Source organism: Macadamia integrifolia, chromosome 4, assembly GCF_013358625.1.
Source record: "Macadamia integrifolia cultivar HAES 741 chromosome 4, SCU_Mint_v3, whole genome shotgun sequence".
Taxonomy (NCBI): Eukaryota; Viridiplantae; Streptophyta; class Magnoliopsida; order Proteales; family Proteaceae; genus Macadamia; species Macadamia integrifolia.
The window spans coordinates 5,435,839-5,450,935 of NC_056560.1; the positions used below are offsets into that span (position 1 = coordinate 5,435,839).

A 15,097-nucleotide genomic window follows, 5' to 3' on the forward strand; every position below is an offset into this window, starting at 1 on the left:
TTATTATGTAATAAGTTCAGATTTAAATAACGTGACTGCATAAACTGAAAAATATAATTCTTCGAAAATCTCCTATACTCTAGATTTAAAACTACATTTTAAGTGCAAGTTTTTTGCGAGATAGAAAGAAAGGAACCTGTGAGTAGCAACTAGTGAGTCTTCCAAGTACTCTTTTATCTCAATGCCCCATAATCTCATGTGAAAATTGTCGGCTGCTGCTGCACCGGTGCATTGAGCATCAGGTGGTTGAGAGTCCTTAGGCACGTGCCCAGATTCTCTCAGCTGTCTGATGCTCACTACACCTCACCGCTCATTGAAGAGGATGTGGACTTAGGTTCCTATCATCCCTTGAAGTTTGAACAAGTTCACTAATTTATTTTTCGGGTAATAGAATAGGTTCACCTCTTCAGCCAAACTAGTGGAGGGGATGAAGTGGTGAAACTTGGAGATTGGGAACTACCTCAGGTGACTGTTTTAAATACCTGTGATTCATCATTAGCAAAGAGGGTGATATAGAGAATGATGTTGCCCACATAATTAAAGTGGGATGGATGAGATGGAGAGGTGTGTCGGGAATTTTATGTGACAAACGTGTGCCTATCAAACTCATGAGAAAATTTTGTCGGACAGTTATACGCCAGCTATGACCTGTGGAGTGGAGTGTTGGGCAGTCAAGAAGAGTAATTTGATTAAACTGAGTGTAGCGGAGATGAGAATGCTAAGAACGTTGTGTGGCAAGACCAAGAGAGATAGAGTAAGGAATGATAGCTTTAGAAGTGATGTGGGAGTTGCCCCTATCCAAGACAAGCTCCATGGGAACCGGTTGAGGTGGTATGATCATGTCCAACGGAGACCTATGGATGTCACAGTGAGGAAGAGTGATCAGATTTAATTGGATAGAGCCAGAAGAGGTAGGGGTATGCCCAAAATGACTATTGATGAAGTGGTAAGAAGAAACATGCATAAGATAGGGCTAAATCGTAGTATGGCCATGGGTAGAGTTTTGTGGAGGATAAGGACTCGAGTTGTCGACCCCTTATAGGGCATGTTCCTGTGATATTTTGACTTCTACGTTTACCTATTTTGTACCTCACCTCACCCTACTTATGTTGTCTCTTTTTAATCCTATTCTTATCTCGGATCCATGTAACCGACCCCGTTAAGTTGGGATAAGGTTATAATTGTTGTTATTGTTTGTTAATGAATTTTAAAAAATTTCTCCCTCTTGAAGAGGAAGGTTTGATAGGTGAATATTGGTCCCTTTCTCTAGACAAAACCATTGAATCTATGGGGAGAAAGCTTTGGCTATTTTAATTTGTTTGATGGGGGTAGAGACCTTGGGGTTGGGTATTGCTGTAATGGTACGAGTTTGGATCAGTAAACCGTAATCTTTGGAGAACCCTTTAATTTTAAGGAATGAGGTGTTTATGTGAGTTGGGTTTGTAATTAAGGGTTGGGTTTCATAATCAAATAAAAAAAGTGATTCGGTTTTAGTTTTGAAAGATGAAATTCAATTTGGTTTGATTTGGTTTTAAATTTAGGCAAAATGGTCGCGGTACGTGCAGAAAAATAGGAATGCAGAACGTTCGGAGCTAGGTGAATGTTCACGTAAGTGATATGATTGATACGTGATAAATATGTTAATTCTGCTAACAGAGTTGTAAACGGTTATAACTCTGTTTAATGTTATTAATATTTAAATAAATAAATAATAAAAATCCCAATATAAGTGGACTCCTCATTTCATTCTGCTTAGAAATCTTGATCTTCTCTTTCTCTCTCTCCTTGCTTCTTCTTCAAGGTTGTTCCTTCTTTCTTCTTCCTTTTTCACCGCTCTCCAGTCTAGTTGAAGTTTTGTTTATCAATTTTAATGAAGATTTGCATTCATGGTAAATTCTCATAGGTTAATAATATCTACCCAATAAATAATAATAAAATCCTAGATATTCAATAGCTTTGTTTACTTTATAAATTCAAATTTGTCTTTTTCCGTATATGCAAACTTTACTGTCCAAATCCCTTCCCTGATGATTAATATGTAAACATGGCATTTGGTTATGTGTGGCCAAGTCTCTCATATGTTCAGTGCCTGAAAATAGTTATGTTGATTTTTTTCTTATCTCATCCTATTTTGAGAGAGAGAGAGATGATGATGATGATGACGACTATAGAAAGAAGGAACAACGTTGAAGAAAAAGCAAGGAGAGAGAGAGAGAGAGAGAGAGAGAGAGAGAGAGAGAGAGAGAGAGAGAATTGAGATTTCCCAACAAAATCGAAGGAGGAGTCCGCTTATATTGGATTTTTATTTTTTATTTATTTATTTATATAAAAAAATATTAGACAAGTTAAGTAACCACATCCGTCATCTCTCCACCCTAAAAACTAGGAATCAGTTACAATATAAAAAACTAATAGATGGTTTAGATTAATCTAAACTTAAATGGACGGTTAATATTAAAAGAAAGTGAAAATAAGATTGCAATATGTACGTCCTGTTACCACTCGCCCTTAAATTTAAAGTCAAAATAGTTGGTTTGAACCAAAATTACAACGAATAAAACTAAACCGAGTTCAAATCAAATACAACTGTATGAGAACCAATAAAATCAGAACCAAATATGAAGTGCTTGACTGAATAATTTCAAAACGAACCAAATAAATAGAGACCAAACTAAAAAACAATTTAAGAACCCAAAAAAACCGTATAGAAACTGAATTAGACAAAATATATAAAAATCAAATCAAATCAAACCAATTTGATTTTGATTTATAAATATTATATCTTGAACCGAACCAAAACAAAACAGACTGACACAACCACTAACTTTAGGCCTTAGTATAGGCAAATAATGATTTCCCAATTACATAAAAAAATTGGCGGTGTGAGAAACAACCCTTAAGAATTAGGCTATTTTCGAATGTCAAGAAAAAAAAAATTGAATTCAAGGAAAGATTTTTAAATTCAATTTTTTTTTATTTTTTTTTATTGCAATTCAAGGAGAGAGATAATAAACATAAATCAATGACTGTATGTCTGTATCATTGTGATTTTTTGTTTTTATCCAAAAAAAAAAAAAAAAAAGAATTATAAATTTTATCTTATTTTCCCTATATTTTTATACTAATTTTTTTTTTCCTTAACATCCAAATTTAGCCTAAAGATCGCCAATATACTCAGACATTGCAACTTGCGAGAGGAATAGTCTATGAATCATAGTTAGCAAGAATGGGAAAGGAAAAAAAAAAGGGAAACAAATGGTAGGGGTTTTAAATAGTAAATTTTTTTGAATGATATGGTCAAATAAATGGTAAAAAAAACAGAGAAAGGTAAAAATCGAAAACGAACAGCACGGGTTTTAAACGTGTAGATTTCAAACAAAAGGGACTAAAAAAATGGTAGTATACTTATACAAATTAAGGAATTATTATATGAATATTTGCATCTAGTGTTCAAAACAACTACAATATCTAACATTAATGCCAATACATCCCATGTCTCATTATAAGTTTTAAGACATATCATTGAATATCATCTAGCACCAATTCTAAATTTATACACCACACATATCCAAAGTCTTATCGAGCAAAGTGACTAGGTTATGGTGTTGTTCATTGTTGTCAACATAGTCAACACACTCTTGAAATGATGTATGTTTAGTTAGAGTTAAGAGTCATTACTTTAGAAATATTTTTCAGCAAATGCATCAGTTTATATATCAATTTTGGGGTCTGTGAATTGAATTTGAGTTGAAGGTAATATCATAAGAAATATAATCCACTGTGTTAGCTTCAAGTTGGTGAAAGAATTAGGTCGATTAAAGTTCCAAAGATAAATATATGGTCAATTAAGTAGACATTATGTAAAAAAATCATATCTTAAAAAATACCATAAAAATGAGAACGTGTTTTAAACTTGTATAGAATAGAAATACTTGAAGTTTGCTAGATTTTCTTAGGGAAAAGTACAGGCATGCTAGCAGGATACCGAGATATCAGGTATGCTAGCAAGCCTTGATCGTTGGATTAGAAGGGCCAAATTTACACCATTGGATACTTGTTGTCGTACTTAACCTTCCTAGCCCGACACTATACCGTCACTCTTCTTTTCCCTCACTATCTCCGTCACCGTCTCAGTCTCCATCATCGGTGTTTCCTCCAAAGACATCGTCATCTCACCTGAAACCGGCGTCCCTCTACATCTCTAGCTCCCACTCCCTCCCTTCTTCGTTTTCTTTGCAGGAACTGAAATCGTCCCCAGAGCATTGGCAACGGCGACGATCGCCGATGGAAAACGATTACGGCTAGGGTCGAGGATAAAAAGAAGGGGGGAGGTGAAAACCAGAGAAAAAGAGATTTGACTTTGGAAGTACCGAAGTAGATTAGATTAACCTTCGAAAAAAAAAATTAGATTAACATAGTTTAGGGTAAAGAATGGAGTAGCTTTTGCTTGCCGGAGGAAATGCATGCTTGAGATCTATGTTGGCCTGTGGGCTTTACTTGGGGCTTCTTTCATCAATGGGTAGTATTTCATCCTTGAAAGTCTTTGTGGTTGCTTTCTTCCTTTTTGTTCGGATTCCTTTGATGGGGATGCAATGGAATAAAAACCAGATTGAATGTCACCAATAATTGATTTTATGAAATTTGTGTTTAGTGGGCATGAATGATTTTTTATTTTTTTTCTTTTCTGTGTTCTATCTCCCATGGTTTTGAGGATGGTTTTGATGAGCAGAGCGAATGGTTTGGGAGCTATTGTTTGAGTGCCGACGTCAATGAATCGAAGAGTTCGAGTAATTTTTCTTGTCGGCACTATGATGGTGAGGGAGCTTCAAGTTCTCTTGCGTCTTCTCCCCTTGCCGGACGTCCACCAACTGGTAATTCAGGTTTTTCGATGCCGCCGCCTTTGATGTTGCCTATCATCGGTGGGAGAGATGTGGTGGTTTGGGATGAGAAGTCAGAAAAGCCATAATAGAAGAATTTTCTGGTTAGTTTTTCTTTCTATTTTATATTTCCCTTTCATCTTAAACTATTGCTTCCCCTAGCGCATTTGATCTTTATCAGTTTCTTTTTGCAGAAGTAGAGATAATGGAGTGGCTCTCTAAACCCTAAAACGCTCTCTGTTCTTAGATTTTGTCATCGTTTTCTCCGACTGGATCTGGTAAAAGATCCCACCACCAGCTGGATCTGGTAAAAGACCCCACCGGAATTCACTCTTTGTTCTTAGATTTTTGTCATCGCTTTTTCGAATGAGAAGAGAAAGAAAGAGAGAGAGGAAAGGTGTAGCAATAGTATATTGAAAATTTGTATATCTTTTTTCTATTCAACAGTATAATTTAAGTTGAACAAATTTTATGATTAAAATCCTGCTAATATTCCTAATTCCTAGGTACCACGTTAGCATGTTTATTTCTCTCCCATCCTCTTAAGCATCTCTAGAAAACGTATTTTAAACGATAAAATGGGAAAACGAAAACCCAGATGGGGCTCTGTTGAAAAGGAAAATCACGAGAGTTAACTTTTCAGTGAACCGAGGACAAAATATTGGGGCCCACTTGATTTTCTGACAAAATATTGGGTCCATCCTCCACATAATTTTGAATGCACGACAAAGTCAACGACATTTCATCCCTGACATAAGGTCTATAGACTATATACTCTAGAAAGGGTTGAGTGGACGGCTACAACCTTAGAGTCTATAGACTATATACCTCGACCTCTACTTATTTATTGGGGACCCCACTGTCACCTACTGTTCCACTTGTTGATGACTTGGATAATAAGGAGTCCTCCTCATCTCTATGGCTGGTGGGCAAGTCCTCTCTCATAACGCCAGCAACGAAGGACGCCCTAAGAGGTATCCTTCACCGTGACGGAGGGTCAGAGGGAGAGTGAAGCCAACAAAACACTCGTCCATTGCTGCATTCTTGTCTGCTGTCTCCTGCAGCTCAAGTGCAAACTCAAGGCTCCGGACTACATCAACCATTGACGGCCGTTCTATCCCATGATTAGCCACACATTTCTCTGCTATCTGCTATCTGCTATCTGCTATCTGTGCGAACCTTCCTAAAGAATCTGGGGCTATCGTGCCCTTCAAAAGAGGATCGATGATCAGGTCAAACATTCTCTTTCTGCAGTACTGTCCGGCCCACTGGGCCAAGTTCACATCGTCGGAATCAAGCAGCGTCTTATCCAAAACCGGTCTGCCGCACGGCACTTCGAACAACACCACTCCGAAAGAGTACACATCCGACTTCACCGCAGTTGCTGACGTAGGAAGTACTCAGGGTCCAGATACCCTAGAGTACCTTTGACGTCGGTGCTTACGTGGGTCTTGGACACACTGGTGGGCCCTGCCCTAGACAAGCCGAAATCGGAAACCTTAGCCGTCCAATTTTCGTCCAAGAGTATATTGCTGGTTTTCACGTCACGGTGGATGATCGGGTGCGAATGGAGATAGTGTATGCCCCTTGCTGCACCAATGCAGATACTGAGCCTCTGCTTCCAAGAGAGAGGGAGTTGATTGGATTTGGATTTGGATTTGTAGAGATGATCACAAAGGGTACCATGGGCCATGTACTCGTAGACGAGGATCATCTCTCCGTTCTCATGGCAGTACCCCATCGGGGACACCAAGTTACGGTGACGCAGTTTGGAGAGCATCTCGATCTCGTTCCGGAACTCTTGGGTCCCCTGTTGTGACGTGGGTTTCCCGCGTTTTATAGCCACTGGGGTTAATTCACTACCCACGTAGCCCTTATACACGTGGCCAAAACCTCCAACACCGATAAGCAAGTTGGGATCGAAGTCATCAGTGGCGGCTCTCACCTCTGCCAGCGACAAGTGACGTCGGCATAGATGCGATTGTGAAGCAGAAAATTGGTCCCACCACGAAGATTCCGACGAATCCTTCTCTCCATCCTTGCCGTTGGAGCCACCACCGAAGCCCTTCACCTTCCTACTCCTTTGGCGGCGGCGGCGGCGGCGGCAACACCACCTGATAAAGGTGCATACAAGAGAGAACACAATCACAAGCCCTACAGAACTTCCGGCGATCGCGAACAGGAAAGGTCTCCGGTTCGTACTCCTGGGATTCTTGGACTGTTCAGCCAGAGGGGATTGGGGCGTGGGTTCAGGATTTTGGGTCAGGGGTTCAGGATTGGAACCGGCGAGGTTGCGACCGTGTTGGATGAGCTTGAACAACTCGAGACCGTTTAAGATTGCATCACTATACATAGTTTCTGAATCTCCATTAGGGTGTAGAGCAACTGAGAGATCATAGTTGCCTGCGCTCCATCCTTGATCATCGTTCATCACAAAGTAGTCTCTGTACGCCGGGATTCCGTTTCCACCACTGAAGACAACGACGTCCGCAAAAGGCTCGACAGTCTGATTATTGATGAAGATGCGAAACACCCTGTCTCCGTGCTTCTGTATCTCAGGTTGGAACTCGCAGAAATGAAGCCTAACAAGGTAATTGAACCCAGAGTCCACATTGAAGGACCACGTCAGATTATAGTTGAGGTTGGATCTCTTAGAATTACCCATGGTTCGGGCCGTGCGGTAGACATCCTCCGGTGCAATGTATGCGGGAGTTGCGTTTGTGTACCTAATCTGGGTGTTTGGTAAGGTGGGAATTACGGCATATCCAATCACAAAATCATCATCGCTCAACCATTCGCGGAACATACCGGTGTCAGCCCCGGCTGATATAGCGCTGCCACCGACGTTAAGTCGATAAAGCGTTTCAAGGGCGGTGGTGTAATTGATATTGGTCGTACTCTAGAATCCAACAATTGGAAGGTCGACATCCAAGCCGCCGATATAGATGGTGTTAGGCATGGAAACGACCTCAATTCCATTGATGAAAGCAAATGAACCAGACTTGAGAGGAGACGGGGTGAAAGAAAGTGTTAATTTCTGTCCCTCCACGTTGACGCAGAATTCCTTGATGAAGGTGGAAGGGTCGAGGGAGACTGCAGTGAGGTAGGAGCTGAAGTCTTGTATGAGAGTAAAGCGGTCGTTGGCGGTGACAGAGAAGGAGGACTTGGCCATGTCGTGGCCGGAGATATACGAGGCTGGGTAGAAGTGGAGGCGTACGAATTTCATGCCCTGTGAGACAGGGAAGGTGTAGTTGAACTGGGATGTGGAGAGGCGAGCTGTCTTGTAAAGTGCCCTGGGGACAGAGGAATCTTGGGTGGAGGCTGTTATTGTGGTAGTTGTTGCTGAAGGAAATGGACCAAAGTCAGAGGCGTTGTCGCTAGTCCAAAGGTTACCATGAAATGAGAATTTAGTTGTCCAAGGTGAGCCGCAGCTAAGAGCGATATCCTCAGTTGGTATGTACGGAGACGAGTAACTAGAATCAGCGGAGTGGGAAGTTGTTATCTTCATCAAGAAGAAAAGAAGGAAAGAGATCAGAGAGAAGTGGGCAAGTGAGAGCGTGAAGAAGAGACCAGGATTTTGCTTGCCTTTGTTGCTGTCCTCCATGTATGTGCGGATCATGGATAGATCAGCAAATGCTGCTCCTGTAAGAGTGTCTGCAACCACTGACGCTCCAACGATATTTCAACAAACTCCTATGGAGTGATATGTGTCATTTTTGTTATCCAACGATCACGAGCAACTCGACCCATCAATTCTCCAAAAGCGTCTAGATGACGCTCAACCCTATCTATACTTTTGTGTCCTCATGTTTTCTCTCTTTCGATCCTCCCATTTCAAACCATAGACTTCGATCTTCTCTTTATCCCACTAAGATCTCCCAAACCCCTCGATGTATTGTGATGAACGCAGTTCTTTACCGCCGGGGGCGGGGGGTGGGGGTTGGAATGTGTAAAACTCTCCAGAATGAATATGTGAGCATCTTACACTTGTCCCCTTTGCTTCCAACAATTACGTACATAGATGAAGAGGGGTATATTTTAGAAGCAAAAGGAATAGGTGTTGAATGTTCATCGATACGACTAAGTGATCATACCATTTTACTAGATTTTTATTTATTTTTTTAAGTAAAAATCTACCATGAATTATGTTATATGCAGTAATGAATTTTTCAAATTCCAGACTCAATAATTGCGGGATAGAAAATGGAATCATACGTAGGCTGAGTTTGGATCCTTTGCACATACATTTAAGGATTCAACACCTATCTTATTTCTCGACATTGAAATGGTGAAGAAGGGTATATATGAAATCAAAATGGACATATATTGAATCTTCACATGTATATCTAAGTGACTGTATGTACAACAAATCCAAATTTAATAGACTTTGCTATTTAACCTAGGTAGCAAGCATTCTTCAGCCTCACAGAATTTCAACTTTTTGGGTATTGGATGCCTATCTAACGCATCCTTTTTCTATGGGTTTTAAGATTGGCAGCAAATACATTGGTGGAGTTAAAAATATATCATATATTAAAAGTGTATTAAACACATATAATACGTTAAAAACATATACATGCCTTAAAAAATGTTGCTTAAAAAAAAAAAAATTATATAAAAACTCCAAAATCTCGATTTCCTTCACCCATTGCCTTCTTCTTCTTCTTCTTTTTCCTCCTCCTTCTTCTTCTTCTTCTTCTTCAAAGGAGTGAGATTTTGAACCCAAATTTCCATTCCACTCTTCCCTTGTGCTAAAAATGATTATAGCAGCAAGTCTACCAAGCAGGGATTTAGTAATCGAATTCGGATATACGATATTGGTCTCATCAAGGATTTAGTTATAGTCAATATTATCCTTATTTTTCATTAAAAAAAAAAAAAGGGTCTTGGTCAGCATCAATGTAGATCAGCCCATATTAGTTGGATTTACCTTACCCCTGATTACGTTAAATTTTTTATATTGACCCCTACGAATACTGATAACTCAAACCATGTTCGTAAGTGCTTTTGATTTAAGAGGCCCCAATGTCTTCACTCTTCTACGTCTCCAACTCTTATCTTTGTAAGTTCTCCCTCTATTTCAACCCCAGCAACCGAACTAACCCTTGAAGTTTAAACCAGTTCTCATTAATTTTCTTTTTGGGGGTAACGAAACAGGTTCACCAATCCAATAGTACTGAATTTTAAATTTTGATATTGACCCCTACCAATATCGGATGGGTGAATGTTGGGTCCCTTTCTCTAGACAAAACCATTGAAGCCTTGGGGAGAAATTATTTCTGTTTAATTTCTTTGATGGGGGTAGAGACCTTCATGTTGGGTATGCAGTAGTAGTACTATGAAGCAATGAATAATCTCTGAAACAACTCTTTAATTTTTAATTAATGAAGTGATTATGGGAGTGGAGTATTTAATTTAGGTTTATAGCTCCACACCCTCAAGTAGATCCATATTGAGAAACTTATCATAAAAAAGTGATCTTCGATTAGTTCTTTTCCTTTTGGCAATCATTAACCAAAGCTAAATCTAGTTTAAATGTTTTCGAAAATAGTTCTTATTTTTATTCTTAGTGTAATCAATCACCATCCTATGTGGCATATAAGGGACAAAATGCTTCTTTCATATGAGACAAAATATCATAGTGAAAGGTAACTTATTTTTGTTATCCAAAATACCCCCTTTTGTAAGCTCACAATTTTCCCTCCATGGCCTGGTTCTAAGCTCTAATTATACCAAGTAAAACCCTAGTTCTTAATTCTTTTTAGGAAAAAAGGTTTATGTGGAACCCCTGTGACCAAACACATGAGAAAAAGGGAGGAGGGGGCAAAATGATCAGTTCGATCTTCTGAATACTTCCTCAGTTATTTTCATTGACTTTCATTCTCGTGTAGGAATCACACTCCCCTACAGGAATCACTCTCCTTTTCTTTATATTCATGTGGTACAAATTTTATATTCTCGATTTTTATTATTGTGATTCATTCCTTTAGTCTAAAACTAGTAGCATGCGTGGTGATTGGCTATGGACACTTTTGCCGTTATTCATTCCTCATCCGATTTTTATAACCGTGATTCATTCCTCATTCTTCATCCCATCTATATATCAGGCTGGTGCGTATCGATCATTTTTGTCATTGCTTTTCAAAAAAAGTATATTTTTACTGTTTTACCCCGGAAACGATAATGATAACCAATTCGGATCACTCAAGTTTCAAGTATCGATCTCAAGTTCTCAACCACTACCAATACGGTACTAATATATAAAACTATGTGGACCAATGAGGTGTGAAGACTTTTTTTTTTTTGGTGAGTAGTGAGGTGTGAAGACTACTACCTAAAATAATCAATGCCGGAAACAGATAATTAAGCAGACTTTGCTAGGATCCCACAGATCCGACAGGAGAAAGATGGAGCTCTGTATCGGGGAGCAGATCAAAGCTCAACCCTTTTGGGTGTTGGTGGCATTGATTCTGGGTTTCCTCCTGGTGCTTAACTCCGCCTTAGCTTCCCTCAGATGGGTTTACGTCTACTTCGTGAGACCTGCAAAGGATCTCAAGAAATACGGTTCATGGGCACTAGTGACGGGACCCACCGACGGTATCGGAAAGAGCTTGGCCTTCGAGCTAGCCGGGAAGTACCTTAATTTGGTGTTGGTGGGCCGCAATCTTGAGAAGCTCAACGACGTGTCGGATGCGATTAAGGCCAGATACGGTGGAACCCAGATCAGGAATGTCGTCGTTGATTTGGCCGGTGACCTCTCGGAGGGTATCGAACGGATCGGGGAAGCCATCGAAGGGTTGGATGTCGGTGTTCTGGTGAACTGCGCAGGGGTTTCTTACCCTTACGCGAGGTTCTTCCATGAAGTGGATGAAGAAATGCTTAAGGACGTGATTCAGGTAAACGTGGAAGCGATTAATAGGGTAACAAACGCTGTACTTCCTGGGATGCTTGGGAGGAAGAGAGGTGCCATTGTGAATATAGGGTCGGGTTCTGTCACTGCTACACCTTCGTTTCCGCTTGTTTCTGTTTATGCTGCCACCAAAGCGTAAGCTAGCGTTTCTCTGCATCTTAATTTGCTATTCTAATGGGTTAAAGTCCTAATCCTCAAATTAATGTATACTTCTTCAGGCCGATGCCCTTAAGTCCTTAACCAACCAACCAACCAACCAACGCTCCCCTTAACTGTTACCTGTTTATGGTGGTTTTGCAGATACGTCCATGAATTGTCGAGAAACCTTCATGTGGAGTGCAAATTGAATGGGATTGATGTGCAATGCCAGGTATGCTCTCCATATTTCTTTTCTTTTCTTCTCTTTTCTTGGCTACCAAACACAGCGTTCCGTTTGGTAGATGAGTGGGGTAATGGAGAAAGAGAATAGGGTTCTATAATCTTTTGAATTTTTGCCCGTCACGCAGGAGTTATTTCACAGACTCGTTTGCAGTTTAGATTCTCTACCCGTGGGGTGCTCAAGTACCAATCAAATGGAATCTCACTTATTTACAGTTGTGAAAGTTGGGTGGAGACTTTATGAATTTGGTTCCTCTATAATTTTTCTTCCTCCTATTTTTGTGCAATTCTTTCCCCGCACAATACATGTATATTTTCAAGATCTAATTTATGGAAGTGTTTTGAAATTTAAATCCATTTTAACCCCTCAAATATCTCAACTTTCACAACTTTTGAAAATATGTAAATGTCCTGCTCACAAAAAGAATTGGAGAAGAATTAATGATTAATAATAAGTTAAAGACGAGCCAAATCTAGATTTTATTTCATTTGTGCTGCCCCATGTACGTAGAGAATCCAAAGTCTTGTTTATCGACAAATTATGAGAGTTTGAATCATGTGCTCATATGAGGACCTGAACTACTCTCTCTCTCTCTCTCTCTTTATTGAACTAGTGATGGGCTACTTGCTTCTCAACTGATGAAACTTGGTTGTTGCCTTGGCTGCAACCCTTGGTATCAGTCAGGGGAATGAAATCTGAAAGGTAGGGGTAGAGAAATTCACCTAAAACAGGAATTTTTAAATCTGCCCTCGGGATTCCATTTCCTTGGCTGTTACCATGGGGTTGCAGCTACTTGGCTGCAACCTAGGTAGAAGCGAAATTTTTTCGGGCAATTCTCCCCTCAAATCTATCTCCTTAATTATTTGTCAAATTTTATTGTTTAGCTTAATCGCATATTCTTTGGTGCAATGCTAATCCCGCATTCTTTCATATTTCTACAAATTTGTACTTGTACTTAAGTCATTATTGGACCACTTTTACTTCTTCAAAGCTTTGTTTTTTGCTACTTGACAAATTAAGTTTAAATTAATACCAAAAATGTGAAATAGGAGATATTGGGATCTACTTATCTGACTTGATTCAAGTCCCCATCCCCAAACACGGTGCATTATTATTATTATTATTTTAATTTTTCTCCGTTTTAATCATTGATGATTCTATGTAATTTGCAGGTTCCTTTACACGTGGCAACTAAGATGTCAAGGATAGAGAAATCTTCCTTGTTCACACCATCACCCGAGGAGTATAGTAAGGCAAGCATACGATGGATTGGGTATGATCATACATGTGTACCTTATTGGCCACATTCTATACAGACTACTCTATTACGTGCGTTACCTCAGGACTTAGTTGATTGGTTTCTTTTTCGGTACTTTCTCGATATACGTAACGAGGGACAAATTCAGGATTTCTTGAAGAACAGCAAGAACAAGGGCTATATACGAGGATAGGTCTGACATTGAAGGCTAGGATGGTTATTTCATTTATTTTTTTTGTTAGGGTCAGCTCTATCTTGAGGGGAGGGTGAGGGGTTTCTGCGAGTGGAATCTTATGTTGTGACGTTGGATTTGAGTTTTCTGTTAGATTTTTGAGTCAGGGTGGCGGTTGGAGGGTGGGTTGGGTGGGGTGGGTGGGAAGGGGTGTAGTAATAACAAACAGAGGAGAGTCGAACATGCAACCTCTTTCTAGGCCAACCAGTGCGACCCTTTAAATCATGTTTCTATGTAATTGCTCTCTTAAGTGTATTAAGAAGTGATTTGTTTGCATGTAGATTTGAATTTAATAAGTGATTTTAGGGTAGCCATGTGAGTATTTCTATCATTAGATTCTTGTTGTGAGCTACCATGGCCCTTGCCATTGCTTTATCATCTTCTTACCACAACCTTCACTCTTGTAGAGTATCGTCATCACATCCTCCTGTGCAAAGCTCTTCTCCACTCCTTCTCTATCAAGGAAATAGAATAAAGTGAGAAGTATCTGCCTTACCTTGTTTCTGGTCTTACTCATGCATAAGGTGACAAAATCATCAGATTGGTAAGACGGAAAGCAATGACAAGGAACGAAACTAAATAGAAAACCACATCTAATACAAACATGGAGATCATATGAGCATGCAAACCATATAGAGATAGGTGTTTCGGCATACTTGAATCCATGTCAAGAGAAGACTACATGTGACGGCTGTTGGTCATGTCTACTTTCTTCTCCTTTCTGAATTCTAGAATTTCTTCGTCATGTATCTAATGAGCTAATGATACTAGTATATAGAGTGAGGGTAGATGTCACTACAATTAAACAAAGATCTCCTTACCCATTAAAGGAACATTGGGATCTACTTATCTACAAAATTTCAGGCTCATCCATGGAAAAAAATACATATAGACCAATGCATATTGGTGACATCAGTACCGTATACCAAAAGAAATCAAGAGTATATGCCAAAATGTGACTCCATTTTGAAATTAAGTGGGCTAAACCAGCCGATTCGTATGATAACGGTACCTGCAACCTTGGCCTTATCTAATTTGCGAGATGTTGACATATCTAATTTGCGACATATAGCAAATATAATACGAAAAACTATGGATTTGATTCCAAGTCTTTCATTCTTGAACCCGTTGCCTTATTTATTTATGGGGGGAAAAAAAACACTAAAGCATGGGATGTGTTAATGTATTTAATGTACCTTACCAAAAAAAAAAAAAAATGTATTTAATGTATATCCCAACCTCCAACTGTAATATTGATTTCCATATCTAAAACCCTTCTATAAGTATGCTGTTCCACACAAAATGAATTATAGAGATTTACAATTTTCATCTTCTTTAACTTCTATTAGGACCTCCTCTAGCCTGTCACATGAGGTAGTGCAATGATCATCTAATTCATACCCATGGATGCCTATGCATGTACTCCCATTGACCCCATGCT

General features: G+C 39.4%; 1 protein-coding gene and 1 pseudogene across 1 annotated transcript; one reads left to right on the forward strand and one right to left on the reverse strand.

Annotated features, from left to right (window-relative positions):
• Window positions 1-5,214: 5,214 nt before the first annotated feature.
• Window positions 5,215-8,904, reverse strand: LOC122075103 (annotated as a pseudogene).
• Window positions 8,905-11,122: 2,218 nt separating this feature from the next.
• On the forward strand, window positions 11,123-13,617 carry LOC122075105 (very-long-chain 3-oxoacyl-CoA reductase 1-like). The gene is made up of 3 exons (XM_042640008.1): window positions 11,123-11,922; window positions 12,088-12,157; window positions 13,339-13,617. Exons 1-3 carry the CDS (start codon window positions 11,285-11,287, stop codon window positions 13,615-13,617), a joined length of 987 nt encoding a protein of 328 aa, XP_042495942.1. The 5' UTR covers window positions 11,123-11,284.
• The last annotated feature ends 1,480 nt before the right edge of the window (window positions 13,618-15,097 follow it).

Excerpts from the sequence above, each read along its gene's own strand:
- LOC122075105 (XM_042640008.1), top strand. The coding sequence starts at position 11,285 with ATGGAGCTCTGTATCGGGGAGCAGATCAAAGCTCAACCCTTTTGGGTG. Across the intron at positions 11,923-12,087 it reads GTTTATGCTGCCACCAAAGC|ATACGTCCATGAATTGTCGA; the intron begins GTAAGCTAGCGT and ends GTGGTTTTGCAG. Across the intron at positions 12,158-13,338 it reads GGATTGATGTGCAATGCCAG|GTTCCTTTACACGTGGCAAC; the intron begins GTATGCTCTCCA and ends TGTAATTTGCAG.